General features: G+C 35.2%; 2 protein-coding genes across 2 annotated transcripts; both read right to left on the bottom strand.

Annotated features, from left to right (window-relative positions):
• Positions 1-314: 314 nt before the first annotated feature.
• LOC307151642 (uncharacterized protein) lies at positions 315-3156 on the bottom strand (the record flags this gene model as incomplete). The annotated part of the gene is made up of 3 exons (XM_079859756.1): positions 2722-3156; positions 717-804; positions 315-573 (listed from the first exon to the last, which is right to left on the bottom strand). Exons 1-3 carry the CDS (start codon positions 3053-3055, stop codon positions 315-317), a joined length of 681 nt encoding a protein of 226 aa, XP_079715882.1. The 5' UTR covers positions 3056-3156.
• Positions 3157-5692: 2536 nt separating this feature from the next.
• On the bottom strand, positions 5693-13212 carry eif3ja (eukaryotic translation initiation factor 3, subunit Ja). The gene is made up of 8 exons (XM_079860197.1): positions 12907-13212; positions 12680-12768; positions 12101-12152; positions 11654-11745; positions 10876-10990; positions 10640-10804; positions 10490-10563; positions 5693-6114 (listed from the first exon to the last, which is right to left on the bottom strand). The coding sequence occupies exons 1-8, from the start codon at positions 12926-12928 to the stop codon at positions 5983-5985; spliced, it is 741 nt and encodes a 246-aa protein (XP_079716323.1). The 5' UTR covers positions 12929-13212; the 3' UTR covers positions 5693-5982.
• Between the last annotated feature and the right edge of the window lie 1363 nt (positions 13213-14575).

Raw genomic sequence — 14575 nt, forward strand, 5'->3', positions numbered from 1 at the left:
GAATGGAAAGAGCATAACTCCTCCAGACAATCTCTCGGGGTATGTAGTGTCTGATTTACAAACGCCATGGGCGCACGCTTCACCATCTTGCTAATTTTTGTCGGACCTGCTCACATAGTAACGGTTGCTATGATGTGTGATTGGACAATGGCCGTTTTGGGGGAGGGGCCGGCGAAAGGTCAATTCTACATATAGCCCCTTTAATATAAGATTTAAGTGTATGTATCTGTACTATGGCCCCAAAGTATAGTTCAATAAAAGCATTCTGGTTTAATTAAAAGAAACAATATGGTAATCATCATAGAAATAAACAATTATATTTCAGCTTTGTCAAAAAAAAGAATGATAAAGAGCAACACGGGGGTAAAACTGACCTGCAGGTTTTGGTGGCAGATGGGTGGATGTTTTTCTTCGGTCAGCTGACCACGCACACACCTTCCAAAGCGATGCAGACAGACGTGGTCTGTTGGGGAACAGGACTGTGCACAAGATGGAGGTCTGAGAACCAAGCAGCTGGAGCAGGTTGTGTGCTGGCAGTGACCTCCACACTCACGCTTCTCCATCGATACAGACCTGCAACGGGATATAGGAAATTTAACAGTCACAAGTGAGAGACAACTGATGCCAGTAACCTACTGGACTGAAATGAAGTCTGAAATCATTTAAGAAGAATCAAATGTCAAGACTACATGTTGTAAAGTTGAAGCAGAAGTTACCTTGCTGAGCAGATTTCATTGGGATTCGCCTTGCAGAACTCCCATGTGCACTCAGGTCTGCAAGTGTCGGCTTTGAGAACCTCAAGCACTGTTTGGAAATACAAATCCAAAATGTATTGAAAATGAGCAATAAGTGGCACCTCTTGATGGAGATAAATGTTTGGAGCATCAATTTTTGGTCAAGATCTTGTATTGTCAATGCAAGAGTCCAGCACTCAGAGGAGCCAATTCATGTGTGAAAATGATTCTTCATGCTCCCTTCCAACCATTCTTTCACAATTTGAGCCTGATGAATCTTGACATCGTCATCCTGAAACATGGCCATGATGTGTCTTCCTACATGGTTGTTTAAGAAATGGAAAGCTACACACTCCATCAATTAGAAGAACTGTTGCCAAACATATAACATGCTAGAAACACAATAATCCTAGCAATAATGATCCAATAGACTCTTAAGCATTTGCCTGTTTAAATCCGAACAGCAATTATTATTTTTTATTTTTTTGTCCAGGCAATATTGTGAAATATCGTTCTGCAGGTCAAAGAAAAAAACAGACAATAAAATTGATGGAATCCCGTTACAGTACGGATGCAGTTCTTCAGGAAAGGTTGTGGATTTCATCACTGTATAGATAAGAACAATAAGAGCTTTGCTTTTATGGGAAAGTGCTCCGAGATCAAAGGAATCCTAGACTGCCATATCTCTCTTCACAGTTTATAAATTACATTAACCTTGATGATGCCTTTTTCTTTTCTTTTCTTTTTTTTTTTTTTTTTTCAAGAGTGTGGACCTGAACTTAAAGTTAAAACATAAGCAGGTGCACACTATGCATGATGGGATTGTAGCACAGGGGTTTTCATACTTTTAGATGGCAAGATCCCCCAAATATGATGATCGCTATAGGGAAATATAAAGGCAGCCAAATACTTGAATGCATAAAGAGTGCATAAATAAATTAATAAAATATTAAACTATGTAGATGTATGGCAAAATTTTATTTTTGCTATACATCTGTTTTTGCTATACATCCATTTATTTATTTTTAAATTTCATATTTTATTTTTACATATTTAAAAAAAATATATAACATTTTATGTTAGCTTAAGTTGAGGTACGAAAATAATTTATAAATAATTAAAAAATAGAAAATAAAAAAACTATATATATATATATTTTTTTTTAAATAAATCTTTAAATCTTTATTTAATTATTTAACACAAATTATAATAGTATATCAGTGAGATACATATATATATTGGCTTTTATATTGTTATATTACAACCAAAAGAAATTAATAAAATATGAAACTATGTAGACGTATAGCAAAATAGAAATATTGTCAATTAAATTTAAATTTATTTTTCATTCATTTTCATACATTTCAGATATTTTAGCTTCAGTACTAAAATAATTAAAACTTAAAAACTGTATAAATATATATATTTTTTAAAAATAATAATAAATTAATTTAAAATAACAAATTATAATAGTATATCAGTGAGATATATCTATATATTGTGTGTTTGTGTGAAACTATGAATATCAGTAGAATAAAATACAATAATTTTAATAAAAAGTTATGTTTAATATTACTATTATTTTTTTCTCTGAAAAGTTCTGCAGACCCTCGAGAAACCCTTTTGTGGCTCTCCGGTGGGTCCCTGGACTCCAGCTTGAAAACCCCTGTTGACTCTTCATATTTTCTTTTGTATAATTCACAGGCTTCTCACATCTTTTGACCAACATATTACCATGACTATTCCACTCGTTCATGAGTGAACACATTTAAATAATTTAAAAATAAATTATTTTAAATTCACTATAGAAATGATTTGTCCTTGAATATATTAATTTCCATGACTTGTCAGGCCTGGCATTACCTGATATTGTCCATGACCATGAGAAACCTGAATTCAAGAACCAACTTTGCACTTTAATTTAGACCTTTAGGATTCTATGCAACATGCCGGCAGGGTAAGTTGGCAGCTTCAGCTTCAGCGATACCTGATTTGCAGGTTCCCTTGCGTTCTGCCTCTGGTTTTTCATCTGTAGCTTCTTGGTAAACGCAAACCAGCCCTTCGTCGCACTTCCCCAGGTAGTCCCAGGTGCCTCCACAGCTTTCTTCTGCGAGTTTGGCACAGGCTGGACAACAACCGCAAATCCCAGTGGTTACACCACCCTGACACTGGAGCTTCAGCGCCCTACGAGGGGAACAATGAATGCGTTCGCAGGGCGGACAGTGCAAGGCTTGGAGGATCTGCTGGCCCTCCAAGGTGGCCATTTCCACAGCCGTTACCAGCCACAAAATGACCAAGATTGAGAAGACGCATGGACTCATGGTTGGACTTCACGTTTCGAGATGGGTCGGCTTGAACTGTACGCCCCTTTTATATAACGGTCCTCACTACCAAGACCACACACACTTGATTCAACCTCACATCAACAACCTCCTCCCTTCTTCACAACCAATGGATGATGGGGAACTATTTTTTTTTAAGTCTGGATTTGCTGTTAATTATCCCCAAGTCTTATCTTTACAATCACACTGTTGTTTTCCTTTTGTCTGAAAACCAATAAGTTGGAATAAGGGGAAAAGACTGGACCCTTTGTGCACAGGTCACATGACCAATAGCAGAGGGTGCAATTCACGGTGTGATCAAGATAATCGTCCACAAGCAACAAGGACGAGATTGGGACATTGGCAGGTTATCTGAGAAGACCTGTGTGTGCCGTTTTCATAACCTGCAACGCAATAAAACGCTGCTTTCCGTCTGGCTTATAGTTTTCAGAACGGTTCTTCAAACAGTCTCAAAGTTCACACCCTTGACCGCTTTATCCTTAATGAACGTCTACTGTAGCTAATAAAGTATTAGATGATAAAATGAGTGAAAATGCTTGAATAAATAAAATGTTGTTTAAATGCAATTTTAATGTTTTAACATTTTTTAAATAATATTTCTTGTTAAATGAATGCAAAGTACAATAAAAGATTATTGAACGATGAATTTCTAATATTATTGTGAATGATGTGTTAGTGATAAATTCTTTTAAATAAATAGAAGTCAATGAAATTACACTTTTTTTTTTTTCTTGACCTGTTATTTATTCAAAATTCATAAAATGCAACTTTGATATTTTTTGGGGGCGTAAAGTAAATGTCCTGATATCGTAATGAAGAAAAAGGCCTCATTAAAAAGATGAAATTCTTGAAAAGAGTAGACATTTGATTACTATTTCTTAGAGAGAAAATTATTTGAACAAAATTGCTTCGCTGATTATTTATATTATTAATATTAAAATAAAACTTTAAGAAACTAAAAGCACTCTCACTTTCATAAAATATGAAATGATATGATAGAGAACTACTGTAGCTCCTCATGCCTGAGTGTCAAGGACAATATATCTCTTAAATGGATAGTTCTACCAAAAATGAAAATTCTATGAAAACTCAATCTGATGTTGATCCAAACCCGCAAGACTTTCGTTCATCTTCAAGACACGAATGAAGATCTTTTTAAAGAAATCTGAGATATTTCTATCCCTCCGTTGACCGCTACGCAACTACCACTTTGACGCTTAAAAAGTTCATAAAGAGATCGTAAAACTAACCCATATGAATTGAGCGGTTTAGTCCAAATTTTCTGAAAGAGACACAACCCCTTTATATGATGAACAGATCTAATTTAGGTTTTCACGTGTAAACATTGATCAGCGAATGTAAACACAAACTCAACCGAACCTGAAAAAGATCTTCATTTGTGTTCCAAAGATTAACTAAAGACTTACAAGTTTGAAACAACAGGGTGAGTAAATGACAAATTGTATCTTAATCCCTTTAACCTGTTAGAGCTAGCAGGACACTTGTCTTACTATTCTAGCCTTTTTTATCATCACATATTTTAGTAATCATCATAAATTAGGTACCGGTAATCATCATAATTTGAATGTCATGGCATTTTGGTTTAGTGCCTAAACTAAATCTAATAGAAACCTCAATTATCATGACACCAACTTCAAATTTGGAACATAACTTGCATATGTTTAACAAATTCAATGTACAGGTTGAATCATTCACAATAGGATCTATACGGTGGATTTTCATTTCATGCTTGAAGCCTGATCAACAGGATTCTGTAAATTACCAAATAATTGTTTCATCCGTCAGCAAAGAATATGCAATGGTTACAGATATACAGATACAGACATGATAAAGCAAAAAAAGACAGAAAAACTGATGAATTATAAGCAACTTTTATTAAATTAGATCTTTATAAAACAGTGCAGAGTCCTATTATCGGCTTTGCTGATCGTAAGTCTCTTTAGAGCATGTCTACCACACTTAAAGTTGTCAAGAAAATGGAAAGCCAAACGACGCCTGAAAAGACCCAACATCAACTTTCAGTCCCTTATTCATCATCAGCAGAAGAATCACGCTCATTCTCTGCTGGCATGGTTGAGGTCAAATGAGCAACTGCATAACGTGCTGCATTGAAAACACAAGTTATATTTGTAATTATTCGCATATTTTTCTCTGCAAAAATTGAGGTAATCCTAATAACGCTGCAATGTATCTTCAAAACGGTTCATTTAGAGTGATACTTTTGGTCTTAGACTTTACATGGAATGCAATACGAGCTACAAACGAAAAGGCGTTATTTTCAATGTATTATGCTTACATTAGGTATGCTACACTCTAGATTTAATTATCTAAACAATTGAGCTCACTATTGTCTATGAACAACAACAAAAATGAATCGTTTGATTGTAGACATGATTTATGAACCATGTGACTACTTGGATATCATCACTTCAGGTTGTATAGGTTGTCTTAATCGGCCTGGTTTGCAAAAGGAACATCCCATTCAACAAGGATAACGCCCGAAGCGAATCGAACGACATGGAGATCAATACGGAAAGAAATTTGCATAGAATGTCATTTATTTCCAAGTAGAAGTTACCGAACAATAACACTCTGTTCATATAATCCTGGACTGTCACGATGAATTGATCACATTTGCAAGGAGGATCCCGTTTTATCGGATTTTTATTCCGACAAACATTGACCTAAATTCACAACAGAGAAAAATACCTCAGTTAATTCATTCTCTGCATAAACCTCTTTGAGGGGAGAGTGTGCATTGCGTGGGATGGCGTTCAGAGTTTTCTAGCATGGTTCTGGTAGTGGGCCTGACTGTGGGGTAAGGTCATGCTGTTAAGGTGTATGGTTCAGCAACCAGCAAATGTTATCAATGGGTTAAGCCTTGGTCACATGAAATCCTCGTAGTCTTGTGCATAACCGCCATCAAACTCCCCGTAGTCTGCCAGATCATCTTTCAGCTTGGCTTTAAAACCTCCTCCTGGTATAACTCCCTTCTTTTTCTTTTTACCTTTGTTTGCCTATTGAATAAAAAAAAAATAATACATATATATTTTTATGTTTTTAAATGTTAATCAAAAGACAAAGAACAATTGTAAGAAAAACTTTTGTAACTTTAAAAAGGATTAATCTATTTTTCATGGCTGGTAAGAAATATTTATGCCCGGTAAATTTTCACCGGCCATTGGCAGGTGTGGCAAAAAGTTAGTTTTAGGCCCAGTATATGTATATGTATATGTATATGTATGTATATGTATATGTATGTATGTGTATATATATATATATATATTAGTGATGGACATTTCAAGCAGAAATAATATTCAAAGATCGCTGGGTATTATTTGATTATTATTCGAAAATCGCACCCCTCCCCCACATGCATGTATAGGCTACACACTAGAGGCTGACATTTTTTCGGGAATCCCACGGGTCACGGGATTCCCGTGGGATTCCTGCAGGATGGGAGTCACCTTTGCTATTAATCACGGGATTTGGACGGTACAGGATAAATGGTTAACGGGAGCAGACGGGAGCGGGAATCAACCAATAGCAAAGACGACAAAAAAAGAAAAAAGGTTTCCTTTTAACCTGTTAAGCCTCACCAGTGCGTCGGCGCACTGAAGCGTTTTTTTTTTTTAATTTAGTTCAAAGTTACTATCAGATTTAATGTTATACATTGACAAACTATCATTAAAAAGATATAATACTCAAGTTTCAGTATTTGACCACTATTGTATTCTGAGAAACTTATAGTGACAGTTATTTCTTAATTTGTGTCAGGAGTTATGAAAAAATGAGTCGATACCTTTGATATGAATTATGCGCGTCAGCCGCTTTCATTCATAAAAAAACTCCCGTGCTGTCGTCATGACAGCGATACACAAAACAACGTCCCTCTGGGCTTTAGTTAAAAAATGTGCAGATTTTGAGAAATATTGATAGATTCTCATAGATTTACATCAGATTTCTATTGACAGCAATAATATTTATTGAATTTATACCCATAATTGGACTCATTATGCAAGAGCATAATTGATGAAAATCGTTAACATGTAATTAAAAAAACTATAAATGTAAACTATAAATGTATTGTTTACTCAACAATAAATGAAAAAAAGGCAGCTTTATGTGCTGTTTGGGTTTATTAAACTATTGTAGACATGGTGTGAACTATGTACTGTTTTTCTTTTATTTGCTGTCTTCCATTTTCTGGAGAAAATCTAGAAACGGGCTCAGCAGCTGGTCTAAAACAGGATGGAGAGCAGATTAAATCAAATGATGTATTAATTAAACACTAATTGAAGAAAAAAATATATGGGAGCGGTACAGGAGCGGGAGTCAGTTTAAACAGGAGCGGGATGGGAGTGGGAGTCAATTTACCAGGAGCGGGATGGGATGGGATTATTTTTAAAACTTTGGTCTGGGAGTGGGACGGGACAAGATTTCTTTCTATGGGAGTGGGACGGGACAGGAGTGAAAATCCACTCCCGTGTCATCCTCTACTACACACCAGAGCATGTGAGCAAAGCGGAGCGGTGTGACGCTTAAATATAACTTAAAAAACTTAAACATAGGCCTACGTTTCATATTTATGTTTAAATACTATAATGTTAATTATATTATTATTATATAATTATATAATCATTATACTAAAAAATAATATAATGTTGTTATTATTATTTTTTCATCTATGTTGATTATATGAAAAGGGAACCGCATGAGATGAGTAAGATAGGATCATAAGATGCCCAATATATCAGGACACATTTGGAGTGGGTCAGATATGATTTTGACCACTTCATTAAGTTTTGTTTTGTAGAAAGCCTTTCTTTAAAGTGAATTTCATTTTGTATAAATTGTATCTTAATTTTAATCAATGTTTCATCAACCAATTGCCTGGATTTAATAAATAAGAAGCAGACAATATAATCAGGGCACAGAGGCGCCGGCGGGTGAACTGGAGTCTCATAAATGAACCGAAACTCAGCATATAAGTTACTTGCCTCACAGACCTGAGAAATATATCTATAGATAAATATATGATATAAATATAAATGTGATATCAATTTAAACAAAACAATTCAAAACAAAAAGAAATGGGCTACTCTCTGCTTATGTAGGCTAATTCGTATGAAGTGTGCATTTCTCTCTATAGCGCGTTCACTGTGAAGATGGCTAGTCAGGATTGTCAACTGTATCTTTGCAGCCGACGCTGACACAGAAAACACTAGTTTATAAATAAACAATTAAAATGTCTCATGAATAATCAGTACTTTTGCCGGTTCTTTGTGGCAAGCTTTATGAGTGCGCTTGAGATGCGGAATAGGCGATATATTACGAAAACGCTCATTATGGTTTAGTATTCTCTCCCATAAATATTGAAGTAATTAAATTTATATAAATATGCGATTAGATTAATGGCTTAAATGAACTACCACTAGTCGACAAGAAAAAAAACTTTAGTCGTGCACGGGCAGCCCTACTTATTTCACATATTTTCTAACTCTGAGCGAGCGGCGCTGAGTCTTCATGAAGACGTTCTCCGCTCTGGAGGAAATATTATCACTCTGATCAGTGATCACATGCTCTGGTGTGAGACTATGTGTATCATCTTCTGTTGTCTGAGAGTTGATTTACATCTTTTAGATGCGTTATTGGCATCGCCACCCTCTGGTTACATGAACGTGTCACCACTGCATCATAACCGAAAACATGGGGATTTTTTTAAAGACAATAATCGCACAACCTATTAGATATTCTATAATAAAATCAACTAATTAAATATTCGAAAATCGTCACTCATCCCTAATATATATCACTTTATCTGTAATAACATGAGAGTTTTGCCAATTGCCGATAAACTACAATAAACTTCATAACCTGTAAGTTCATGAAAACAATACGATGCACTTACTGCCTCAGATGGCGTTCTAATGACGGACAAAACACTAAGACTTGTGTCCAAAATTTGCTGCTCAAACCTCCATTTGAGCTTGATTTTGGTAAAAACATAAATACTATAAAGATGCAAGTGTCTGACGATATACAAAGCCACAGTATCAACTTTGACAACACCATGTTTAATCATTTCTTTTTTAAAATATTGTTTTTTCCATTTCCTGAAAAGTAGCGAATTTGGACATATGAGGTTTCCGCTCAACAGCGAGTGTGAGTGAGTGAGTGAGTGAGTGTATGAGTGTGTGTGTATATATATATATATATATATATATATATATATATATATATATATATATATATATATATATATATATATATTAGAGATGCACCGATTGATCGGCTGGTGACCGGAATTGGCCGATTTTCACGTGATCGGCCGTGACCGGCGACCGGCCGGTAAGTCTGACAAATGCCGATGTTATGCCGGTCAAATGCACTTGGGCGCCGCATGAATAACATTGCGCAACATCAGCATCACACGTGCACACGGAACTCACATGTAGGAAACCTCGTGAATTACGTCCGTTCAGACCGCAAGCGCGTATTTTTTTACGCGTGCATGTTAATCAATGAGTGCATTCACAACGGGAGCAGGAGCAGCGCGTGAGCGTCAAGCAGGAGCGTCGCGAGCAGTGAAGCGCGTGTTTCGGCCTATGGTTTCGGCGCCGAGTCTATTTGCTGCACTGCTCACGCTCAATTAAAGGGAAAGCACACTTTTGATGGACAAAATAGCCTAAACAGGGTTTCACAAAAAAAGTGCCCAAAATGCACAGAATTTGCGTGTTTGAACAAGAACTGGAGTAGGCTATGTCAGAAAAGAAAACAAAGACTAATATTTATAGAAAATGTACCCATTTAAACTTGTTTTATTATTCAGTTTGTACAAGTGATTGCAATAGGCCTGTGTGTGTGTGCTTTGAGAAATATCTTTATACTGCAAGGATATGTTTATTTTATTTTTTATTTATATATTATTTTATTGCCATTCCCTGTTTTCATACAGACGTTTAGTTTGCTAAATACATATCTAAAAAAATTATTGGATATTGAATGTGAAAAGGAAATGGTTCTTCCATAACACTGCACTTTAGATGTGTGTGAATTACCCACACCTGGAGTAATTTATATAGTTCTATTTTATAGCATTTATCTGTTCAAAAAAATATGTACTATGCAAATTGTAAAATGTTCTATTACAGAAAATCTATAAAATAAATATTCGTGTGTGCTGTAAAGTGATTAGAAAAAATGAAATCGGAATCGGCTAAAATCCGTATCGGCAGGTCAAACTTAATCAAAAATCGGAATCGGCCCAGAAAATTGTAATCGGTGCATCTCTAATATTAATATAAATATATATATATATATATATATATATATATATATATATATATATAGTTTAGTTAGTTAATGTTTGGAATTAAATGGATTTCATACCTTTTCTTGCTTCTGCTTTTCACTTAGTAACACTGTCAGTGAGTTGCTAATTTTCTTCAAGTCATCAACTTCCACTGCAAAACCGATTGGAATCATACGTGATTGACATTGAGAATAAATGAAGAACTATCAAAAATGGGGCATACTTACATGAAAGACACAGGTCCCTAAACAGCGTCTCTAAAAAGTTGGAATAGTGTATAGACTTCTCATAGGGAGATATTTTTTCTTTTAGCAACCGCTCAAACTCTGTGAAGTCTTCTTTTGAAGAGGGACTCATCGCATCAATTCCTGTAACATTATTTGATACTACACCTACAAAAGAGATTAAAAGTTAAAAATTCAAAATGTAAAAATGTGGATATGGATATACTGAAAGCACTTACCAAATGCCTCTTTTGCTAGTTCTAAGTCTGAATCCTCCTGTAGTTTTTTCACTCTAAGTTTTTCTGCCTGCTCCTCTTCTGGTGTGAGTTCTGTGCTGTCTTTTGATGACTCTAACTGTTAAAAAAATGACAGTTAAGCTTAGTGAATGTCTTAATATATCCTTCTATCAGAATTTGCTATTAATAAAGTTACGAGTTAACATGATGTATATACATTTATCTACACTACTGTTAAAAAGTTCAGGGTCATTACCATTTTTTTTATGTTTATAGTTATTAGATAAAAGTACAGTAAAAACAAAACAGTAATATTGTGAAATACTCCAGTGTCACATGATCCTTCAGAAATTATTCTAATATGATGCTCAAGAAACATTTCTTTTTATTATCAATGTTGAAAACGGTTGTGCTGCTTAATATTTTTGTGGAAACCGTGATGTATTTTTTTCAAGATTCTTTGATGAATAGAAAGTTCAAAAGAACAGATTTTATTTGAAATAGGAATATTCTGAAACTTCATAAATGTCTTTGTCACTTGATTAAATGCATTAACATACTGCACATAATATGTTTTTTTTAATTGTACTTACCTCAAACTTTTTAACAGTAGCGTATGTATAAGAAAAATGGGACAATTATAAAATGCTGTAAATAAAAAAAACTGTCAAAGTGTCACAATGTAAATTAAATATTAAACTAGTTTTTTTTTTTTAAAGTTATTCATAACTTTTTACTGAAAAAAATTAAACAACTGAAAAACTGCCATGTCTTAACTTACTTGTTTTTTGAGCTCCTCTTGTTTTTTTCTTTCTAAATTTTCCTTTTCTTTTATCTTTTCACTGAGTTTCTTCTTTTCTGTAGGTTTAGCCTCTATATGTGAAAAATACACAATTGAAACTCAAACTTTAACTTTCCAACTTGAAGTAGCCTACAGTTGAAGCCTTATAACTGCTTTGAAGAATGTAGGAAATGTAAATCATTTTCAAGCAGTTTAAAACATTTTTGCAATTCTCTTATAATTATGCATGTAGTTTAAATAGCACCTGATTAATTGACTATGAACGAGAAATCTACACTAAAAATTAATCTATCACACGCATAACTAACTTTATACAAGTTGACTGCTATAATCAATTACAAGAGGTAAAGATACATAGGCTTAAATATTTTATGAACGTTGACAGTTCGCCAAATACCAATTTATTCATTTTTAATATCACTGTACCTGACTTTTTTTCCTCCTCTTTTTCTTCCTCTTCATCATCATCCCAATTATCCTACATGAGATAAAAAAAAAAGCATTTCAAACCACAAATTGAAACGGTTCATGTTGGTAAGTAGCACACAATTATGACTAGCTGGAGATCTTTCCTTCCACATTAATAAGATCAATCTATCCTCTTATGAAGGCTGGCTATTTTGAGACAGTATCAGTATGATCAATTTGAGATAAGCAACAGATGACATTGATGGTCTGCTGTGAAAAGGCTAAGTACAGTAAATTAATCACTAACTGTAAGCAAAGACATACCTTTAGCATGGAATTAGTCATTATAATTACTATAATTTCACTTTCTAACTTAAGACTATGTCTTTAAGCAGGTGAACGCCTATGCTGCTAATACTAACTGGACACATATTTAGACTCACCATCACCACGTTGTTTTGACACTGTTGAGTTAGCAAGAGTAGCTAGCTAGTTAGCTGACTGTAACTTCTTGATAGATTGAGACTTTTCTCATTCTTAGAGAAATAAACACACATTTTTGATTTGTGAACGACAAACAAAGCATCCGTTACTAACTTTCACGTCGTCGTCTTCATCCTCACCCTCCCATTTGTCAAGAACTGCCGCGTTTTTGATGGGCGCTTCGGGCTCGAAACTATCAGCATCTGGAAAATAACAGCGTTTAGACAGATTACTTAGTGACAGCCGTTCTTTAAGGCGACAATTTATTTGAGAAAACATATGAATAAGAATTCGTACGGACAGAAAGGAAAAATAACGGTCAAGTTTACACAAATTCTCACCCCAAGAATCGGCGTCCGCCATGATGTCAGTGTCGCTGAGGGGAACGAGGGAGTGAAGCTGAACGCACTGCGCGAAGACTTCGAGACATTTCAAAATAAAAGCCTATTTTTAGCCCGTGTGTTTGCTTTGAGGCCATTTATGCTAATTTACTCATAAACGTTGACAAAATTATCAGTTAGCCGATATATACACATTTAAAGTTTACAGTCTCTCGCTACTAGAAAAAGGAGCAAAATATTGATGACTCATCCTGCACTACGCTCATTTTGTCCAGTCAAATTCTCTCTAGAACAGCCATTTGTAGTGGTGTCTGAAACCATAGACCTTATTCACAGCAGCGCCATCTTTGGTTTTTAACGGGAATGAAAGCGAGGCTGTGAGCATACACATCTCTTCAGTGAGTTGTACAGTTGTTTAATGTGTTTGTTTGTTTTTTGTTGTTGTTTTTTTTTTTGTTTTTTTTTTGGATTTTTCTGCTGACAAAACACTGCAAAAATATCTTTCCAAGAAATTTCAGTAGACAAAAAAATAAAATTGTGAGTGATCTAGGATTTTTACAGCGGATGCCATTGAATACACGGTAAGTCAATCCCTCACAGCCTCGCTTTCACACCTGTCATGGCGCTGCTCTGAATAAGGTCTATGGTGGACGTAAGCCCTATCCCAAATGGCACTAAAATTAGTAAATGGGACACCCTACAGTGTCATGGACTTGGAACACAACCAAATACAGAAATGCGCTGCAAAAGTTCACAACCAAATACAGAAACTCACTGCAAATAGCACAGAAGACACAACGGAAATGTTTCCAGGGGACCCCAATAAGTGACGAACCCGGATGGGACATGCTTATTGCTCAATGTCTACTTTTTATTTTATGAATTAAATAAAGTTTTGTGAACTTTTGCAGCGCATTTCTGTATTTGGTTGTGTTGTGAACTTTTGCAGCGCATTTCTGTATTTGGTTGTGTTGTGAACTTTTGCAGCGCGTTTCTGTATTTGGTTGTGTTTTGAGTATTTGGAGCACACATGTGTTGTAAAACGGATGAAGATGTTCTCTTAAAGGAGAACTCCGGTCAATTTTAACATTGAGCTAATTTTTTTGTACATTTGGAGTGCTGTCAGTACAGAGAACAACAACAAAAATCGGTGTTGCCTACACCGTGTTATCCTCTTTTTAAAATTTGCACCCTGTTGACTTCAATGGGGCAAGTTTTAAACCTGCTTTTAGCCTCTTAACATCCTTGATGTGTCCTTACAAGTGCACAGCCATGTGAGTGATTCCTTCAGAGTGAACACGGGTGAATCTGACTGCAGTAGATGTGAAAGATATGAATAAAAGTGAAGTTAATTCAGCCAGCGCACATACCTGTATTTACTTCCTGTTTTCGGTTGAAGTCCGAAGTAGTCGATTGTCGAGTTCACGCGCATAGGTTTAGTTACCTATGATCACGCGCGTGAACTCGACAATCGACTACTTTCAGACTACTGCAGCTTTAAAACTTGCCCCATTGAAGTCAACAGGGTGCAAATTTTAAAAAGAGGATAACACGGTGTAGGCAACACCGATTTTTGTCGTTGTTCTCTGTACTGACAGCACTCCAAATTTACAAAAAAAAAAAAATAATTGACCGGAGTTCTCCTTTAATTTGCGGTTGTTTTTTCTAT

This window comes from Squalius cephalus, assembly GCF_949319135.1.
Source record: "Squalius cephalus genome assembly, chromosome: 23".
Lineage (NCBI taxonomy): Eukaryota > Metazoa > Chordata > Actinopteri > Cypriniformes > Leuciscidae > Squalius > Squalius cephalus.

What these genes read in the sequence shown, in the direction of transcription:
- eif3ja (XM_079860197.1), bottom strand. Translation starts at nt 12,928, where the DNA reads ATGGCGGACGCCGATTCTTGGG. An exon ending in ACTAGCAAAAGAGGCATTTG is followed by an intron (nt 10,805 to 10,875) that starts GTAAGTGCTTTC and finishes TCTCTTTTGTAG; the next exon opens with GTGTAGTATCAAATAATGTT. An exon ending in AAAAGCAGAAGCAAGAAAAG is followed by an intron (nt 6,115 to 10,489) that starts GTATGAAATCCA and finishes TTTATTCAATAG; the next exon opens with GCAAACAAAGGTAAAAAGAA.